Source organism: Malania oleifera, chromosome 8 (genome assembly GCF_029873635.1).
Source record: "Malania oleifera isolate guangnan ecotype guangnan chromosome 8, ASM2987363v1, whole genome shotgun sequence".
NCBI lineage: Eukaryota > Viridiplantae > Streptophyta > Magnoliopsida > Santalales > Ximeniaceae > Malania > Malania oleifera.
Window position 1 is genome coordinate 3,371,393 of NC_080424.1, and position 7,457 is coordinate 3,378,849.

At 39.1% G+C, this 7,457-nt stretch overlaps 1 protein-coding gene across 1 annotated transcript; it reads left to right on the forward strand.

Annotated features, from left to right (window-relative positions):
- Nucleotides 1–3,008: 3,008 nt before the first annotated feature.
- LOC131161314 (stearoyl-[acyl-carrier-protein] 9-desaturase 6, chloroplastic-like) lies at nt 3,009–4,520 on the forward strand. The gene is made up of 2 exons (XM_058116988.1): nt 3,009–3,716; nt 3,798–4,520. The coding sequence occupies exons 1-2, from the start codon at nt 3,102–3,104 to the stop codon at nt 4,365–4,367; spliced, it is 1,185 nt and encodes a 394-aa protein (XP_057972971.1). The 5' UTR covers nt 3,009–3,101; the 3' UTR covers nt 4,368–4,520.
- The last annotated feature ends 2,937 nt before the right edge of the window (nt 4,521–7,457 follow it).

A 7,457-nucleotide genomic window follows, 5' to 3' on the forward strand; every position in this document is an offset into this window, starting at 1 on the left:
TTAATTTTAATTTTTTTTTTCTACATTTCCATGCATACAATTTTTGGGGTCATTATAGAGGAAGCCGGAAAGTAAAGGTGTGATATAGAGATGTGCATTTCAATTGTGGATGTGTGTGCATGAATATGAATTGGATGTATGGTAATTGTGATGTGATGTGGTAGACACATATGCAGATTCTGTGGTATGGTTGATATTGAATTTGTGTGGGTTCTAGTAGACAAATGAAAGTTAATTATACAAAGTATTAAATGAAATTTATACTATGACATTATGTATGACCGAAGCGAGGTAAACTCTTCGCCTGAGAGCTTGCTAAGTAAGGCAAGTGCCTTGATAGGTATCAGTTGTAGCTACACTCAAGTTAAATGGGTAAAGTTACATAAGATATCAGAGCAAAGGTACGTTACATGTATGAGCGTGTAAACTCCCCAATCCTTGGAAAACTCTCGCCATAAATAATAGTTTATGTGAATTGAATGCATCATGATTGTGGATATGTTGTGGTGTGATATGTGATGGTGGATGTATTATGGTAATACGTGTGATATATATGTATGTAGATTTCTATGTTATGGATGATGATGTGTGTGTGAGTACTGTCTGCAAGTGTATGTTCAGTTATTGGTGAATAATTAAATTGTTATATTTTGACTACGCTAAAACTCATCTGCCACACACTGATAATAATTTATTTCGTCTTACTGAGAGGTGTCTCACTCGAGTATACAATTTTTTTTTTCAAGACCTTCTGGTGGTAGAACTTAGCGAGCTCTAGGGAAGGGTTTTCAGGATAGCTTACGTTTATGTTTTAATTTCTTAGGTATGTAATATGGCCAAGTGGAGGCCCTTTTCAATTGTATAAATTAGCACTCTAGTAATATAAATTGAGGATGTTTAATTATTTTCTGCTTCGTGCATGTTAATGTTGGTATCAGAGATATGTGAATGGGACACATAACACCACGGTCCCCACTCGGCGGGTTTGGGGTATTACATTGGGTGCGTTGAGAATTAAATGTGAGAGCAAAATTTGTAAGTTGCCATGAGAATGTGAGGTTTTTGTGGGATGCTTTTTGAAAATTAAATAACTAAGAGATTTTGTATCTTTTAAGATTTACAAAATATATTAAATAATCCAAACCTACTTAATATAAAATATATATATATATATATATATATATATATATATATAAAATTATGGGGTCCCCAAAATTTTGAAGCCCTAGGCAAGATATTCAATGGCCTATACAGTGAGCCGGCCAAGCATATGAAAAGAAAAAACACATACAAGTGAATATATCAAATTACTTTATACTCAAATACACATATAGACAAACATACTAACAAGACAATTATTAAATTCGTGCACTAAAATCAGAGAGTCTAATAGAATCACCTTAATCATGTTCGAAGTAATTCGATTAGACCTTCCGTCCCTTAGGAGATGATTGAGGATTACATAACCTTTTTTTTTTTTTTTTAATATTTTCTTCATAGGGGTATGCATACACACACATATATATACAAGCAGACGCAGAGATGACTATTTTTCAAAGGCTTTTTCTCAAACATTTTTTGAACATAAATAACGTCAACCACAAATACTTTTTTTTTTTGGATTTTTAAGCTTAATAACTATAAAGAAAATTAAGAAAAGAGTACAATATTTTCATGAATAATATAAAGAACTATAACACTTATACTTTTTAACACATATTCTTTAATATACTTACAACTACAAAGCCGATCCATAATAATAATAATAATAATCACATGCCCAAATAATCCCAATTATTCACAATATGAACATATAAATGGGTCATTTAAAGTGCATGCATGGTTTTACAAAACTAAGCACCCATTATATTCATAACACGTAACCCCTTACACTTGCATGAAATCAAATGCATGCAAATTTCTTTATCACCTACTGCCACCTCATGCCATGCAAGTACACCATACACTAAACACTTGCCAAGGAGGGAGCTTGGTGAGGACCCATGTGTCCCCATTATATTCATAACACGTAACCCCTTACACTTGCATGAAATCAATGCATGCAAATTTCTTTATCACCCACTGCCACCTCATGCCACGCAAGTACACTATACACTAAACACTTGCCAAGGAGGGAGCATGAGGAGGCTGACACAACCATTTCTCTCTCTCTCTCTCTCTCTCTCTCTCTCTCTCCCCTTTTGAAACTTATTTTCTCCCTTTACAAAATTTATTTTTCTTTTTCCTTTTCTCTCCCCAAAAATTCAGCCTCCTTTTTTTTTTTTTTGAATCCAATTTCCTCACCCCTTTTCAATTAAATTTCATTTCTTCTTTTAAATTTTCACAAATTCTATCTAAATTTCCAACTTTCCCATTTAAAATTCATATATTCATTTTCAAAATCCAACATTTATTTTCAAAATTATCAATTTTAATTATTTAAATTTAGCAGCATCCAATAAAAAAGAATCACACTATGAATTCTAAAATTTTACTACATTGTAGTTTATTTTTGAAAATTTAAATTATAATAATTTGGTTATGAAAGTTTAATTATATTCCATCCATCATCAATTAAATGATGTAATCAAAGTTAAAATGAAATCTTTTCAGTTAAAATTGTTACAATTAAAATTTTAAAAAACAAAATATGATTAATATTTTAGCAAAAGTGAAGCGTTATTTGATTAAATTTAAAGGACTTATAGTATAATTTGTCTAAAAAAAGATTTACCCAAATAATGTCATTATAGTTTGAAGAATAAAGAAAATAAAAGTACTACATTGCACTCCGCTAGCTCCTTAAATTTTTAAAAATTATAAAATTTCCTTAAAGTTGAACATCAGCTCTATTATTTATACAAAGATCAAATAATCATCACAATTTAAAATTAGGAATAAAGTGTAATTAGTTTGAATTTCAAGGACTTAAAAGTGCAAATATTCACACTTACAAAAAATAAAAAAATTTGCTTTAATGGCATCACTGTAATTTGAAGCGCGTGGGAGGGCAGATTCAAATAAAGGTATTTATAAAACGAGGCAAAGGAGCTCTCGAGGGCTACAATACTACTAACGGTACAAAGAAAAAACAGAAAGCCATGCAGTCCTCACACTCTCTCACACCCCAAAACCAGCGGCTCTCATGGACCACACGTAGCCGGACTCCGATCCCCCGCCTCACGCCGCCCAGCCCACGCTTCAAATTCTTGCGTCCACCAGTTTGGGCGGTGGCGGCTCCGCCTCAGCGCCCGCCGCAAGTGAATCACTCAATGCCGCCGGAGAAGGCCGAAGTGTTCAAGTCGCTGGAAGGGTGGGCCACCCGGAACGTGCTGACCCTCCACAAGCCCGTCGAGCAGTGCTGGCAGCCGCAGGATTTCCTGCCCGACCCGTCATTGCCGTCGGATGAGTTCGCCGATCGGGTGCGGGAACTGCGGGACCGGACGGCGGGGATGCCGGACGACTACTTTGTGGTGCTAGTCGGCAACATGATCACGGAGGACGCTGTGCCGACGTATCAGACGGTGGTCAACACCTTTGATGGGGTCCGGGACGAGACCGGGGCGAGTCCGGATCCGTGGGCCACGTGGACCCGAGAATGGTCCGCGGAGGAGAACCGACACGGGGATCTGCTCCGTGCATACCTTTATCTCTCGGGTCGGGTCGACATGCGGATGGTGGAGCGTACGGTGCAGTACCTGATCGGAGCTGGCTTGGTGGGTAACTCTACGCGCCCGATTGCACGTGTTGGATACTTTTTGATTGTTTGTATTATAATTAATTTTGGGAATTGGCAGGACCCGGGGACGGAGAATAATCCATACTATGGATTCGCCTACACCGCTATCCAAGAGCGCGCCGCCTTCATCTCCCACGGCAACACCGCCCTCCTAGCCAAGGAGAGCGGCGATCCGGTGTTGGCGCACGTCTGCGGCACCATCGCCTCCGACGAGAAGCGCCATGAGCACGCCTACTCTAGAGTCGTCGAGAAGCTTCTCGAAGTGGACCCCAACAGCGCCATGCTCGCCATAGCCGCCATGATGGGCAGGGAGATCACCAAGCCCGCCCACCTGATGCACGACGGCCGCGACCCTCGACTCTTCGACAACTTCTCCGCCGTGGCCCAGCGGCTCGGGGTCTACACCGCCAGCGACAATGCCGACGTCGTCGAGTTTTTTATCGGACGGTGGAGATTGGAAAAGCTGGAGGGGTTGACGGCGGAGGGCGTGCGCGCACAGGAGTCCATCTGCGGGCTGCCGCCCCGGATTCGGAAGATGCAGGAGCGGGAGGAGGAGCGCACGAGGAAGATGGAGCCGCCGCTAGCGAGGTTCAGCTGGATATTTAACAAGGAAGTGGCCTTGTATTAACAGGATCTCCATGCCCGCCCACCTGATGAAAGAGAACAAGGCTTGCTTTCTTGAAAGAGGGTTCCACTGATCCATTTGTTTTGGAACTTTTGGAAATTAAAAATAAAATAATAATGGGCAATAAATATTATCTTCTGGCATGGCCTTCTACCATAATGCCTGTGGATTCTCCGACCAGTTTTCTAAAAGCATTTTCTTGATTTCTTCGAGACTAATTTCCTCTTCTTCTGACTGATTTACTTTTAGAATACTTTTTGATATCAATTCTTTCCAATTATCAAGTTTCTCTTGATAATTAGATTTTTTTTCCGCTTTTTCTTCCTCCACTAACCTGTAATTCTTTACAGTAGTTCCTGAGCGCTTCGGAATGAAATGATTATCAAGGATAATTCCTTTTGAGAATATTGTAAACGGCTGATATCTTCTAAGGAATTTACTTCCTAAAAGGAAATCGTCTGGTAATTCCGTAATCAGGCCAAGAACTTGCTCCTCATATTCTTTGCCATTCATCCTTATTTTAACATTTCTGGCAACCTCTCCTATCTAGAGGATAGCACTATTACCAATTATGACTCTAAGATTTTTTGATTCCCAAGTTACTTCTGGAAATCTAATCCTAGTACAAAACCATATACACCCAGTGTCAATAAGGGTTGTACATTCTATCTTCCTGATAAAAATGTTAACTAATGTTGCCTATTCTTCAAATTTGGCGCTTAAAATGGATGCTCCCATATATGCTATATGAGACTGGTCTTCATCTTCATCTGTATAGATAGAGATTCTTATGGTTCTCTGACCAACTACCCTTCTACTACTTGACGGTCTTAATTCAGATGGTCCAGATTCTTCTGACCTAATTTCTAAATTAATATTTTCCTCTCTAGATACACTCGCTCTACTAGGAGTGTAATCACTTAGAGGTTATGTTATAATTAATCTATTTGCCTCTTGTCTTACTGACTCTAGCAAAAGATTTTTTAATCTTTCCTCTGTTCTTGGGGTTACCCAAATTTGAGGCCAACTTAGCGCTCTTGGATTCACAACTTCGGGCTGTAATCCTCTAACTAAGTCCGCTTGATTTGTCTCGAAGAGTTGAGTGAACCTACTAACTCCCCTTCTTAGGGCTAGTTTCCCCGTATTATAGAACTTTAAATACAATCTGACAATAATCCTAATGCACCTCCTGTCTGAGCTACATTTTAACATTTTCTGCCAGTCGCGCGTATTAACTCTAATCTATAGAGTTTTCTCCACACTCTTATCTTGAAGGTCAACATGTAAATCTGGTATTACTTTTATCCAGGCTGCTCCTGAATGCAAGTTAGCTCTTGCTCCTCCTAGCAAGGACCTACCAAAATTTCCAATGCTTCCATCCATAACTGCAATGAGGATAGGAAGATCTTGTCCTTTTCTTACTAAGGGATCAATTCCGACCTGGATGATTCCATAGTGGACATATCTTGCCCTTTTATGCATTGCTTTTTGGACTTCTTGTGTGGTTAACAATGGAACTATAAATGTTCCTGCATCCGTACTGGATACTTCTGCTGTTACCTCTTTCTCAATTACCTTAACTGTCTCTTTGTAAGGTATCCATGAGGTCTGGTATGCTTCGGCCCAACTGGCTCAAGGCATCCTCCATTCCTGACAATCCCTACTTTCTGAAGGAATTTTAGTTTCTGCATTCTGCACTAGATCTTCTTCTTCTCCTGTTAGAGAAACTAGTTCTAGTGCTGCTCTTATCATAGCTAGTCTTAACTAACTTAACTTAAGATCATAAGGAGATTCATCATCTGAATCTTCCTCTTCATCTTCTGATTCGGAATATTCTGAGAAAATAGAATAAACACTCTCATCATCTGAGTCTATTTCCTCACCCCAAATCGATTCATAAAGCAGTTCTGAAGTGTTTACCATCAAAATACTTTTGAGGCTACCCTTCCTTTTTTTTGCTTCTGGACAATTATTAGCCTTATGGCCCTTCTTGCCACAAAACCAACAACAGTCACAATTTTCTAAGGATTTTCCTTGTGGACATTTAGGATATCGTCCATACTTCTTCTTGAACGATTCCTTGACATCTTCTCTTACCCTACTGGGTCTCAGATATCTTTTTTCTGGGTATTTCTCCCCTTTTCTAGAGCTCTTTCTCTTCCCAAATTTCTTCCAAGTCTTTCCTTTGACTTTGGATACTTTTGTTTTCTTATGGCAAACTCCATCTACACAACTAGTTTTTACTCGTTCTGAGTATTTAGTTGGTTTCTGGTTACATCCATATCTTCCTACTACCCCACTTATCTTGGGACAACAGTCTGAATTCATATAAGGCATATTTCTTACATCCTGAAACATGTGCCTCTGCATACAATAAAGTCTTATCATTTGTTTTACTGTTTCTTCTCTGACTCAGAGAGTATCTGATACTTCTGTATCTCTCTAGTCTCTGCTTAACAGCTTGTCTTACTACTTCTGGTCAACTACCGGGTAATTTATTGATAAAGACTTCCTTTGCATACGCTTGATCTTGTGGTCCGATCTTGTAATACCAATACTGGTACTCACAAAGAAACTCTTCAAAGTAACACATATCACAGATCTGAATCTTTGTGAGAGCCATCCTGGCCTTCTCAACTAGCTCGTCCCCTCTATCAACTAGCGAATATCCTAATCAACTATGATAGCAATTACTTCATCTAGAGTTTTGATGGTGTTAATAATGATGGTACTCACATCTGAGTTCCTTTGAAGTATCTCCCAAAAATCTCCAGCATTTCCTCTTAGTGTGGCTACTGCAAATTTATATGCTTGCTCCACCGACCAAGATTCAATTCCTCTGCTAAGGATATGATATCTAATATCCATAGCCCAATCATCAATTGCAACTGCGGGATCCTTCTCGTAATTAAGCCTAAGGATGGTTCCATTCTAGGGTACTCCCTCTGAACACTCTTCCTTGGTCTGAATTCCTCCTAAATTCTACCTGGATAATTTAAAACAGACTCCTGCTGTTTTGCCGTGGTTTGGAGCATTTCCTTGAAAGATAACTTCTTTTGCTCCCATGGATGTGGTTCTATTCTTAGGGGCTGT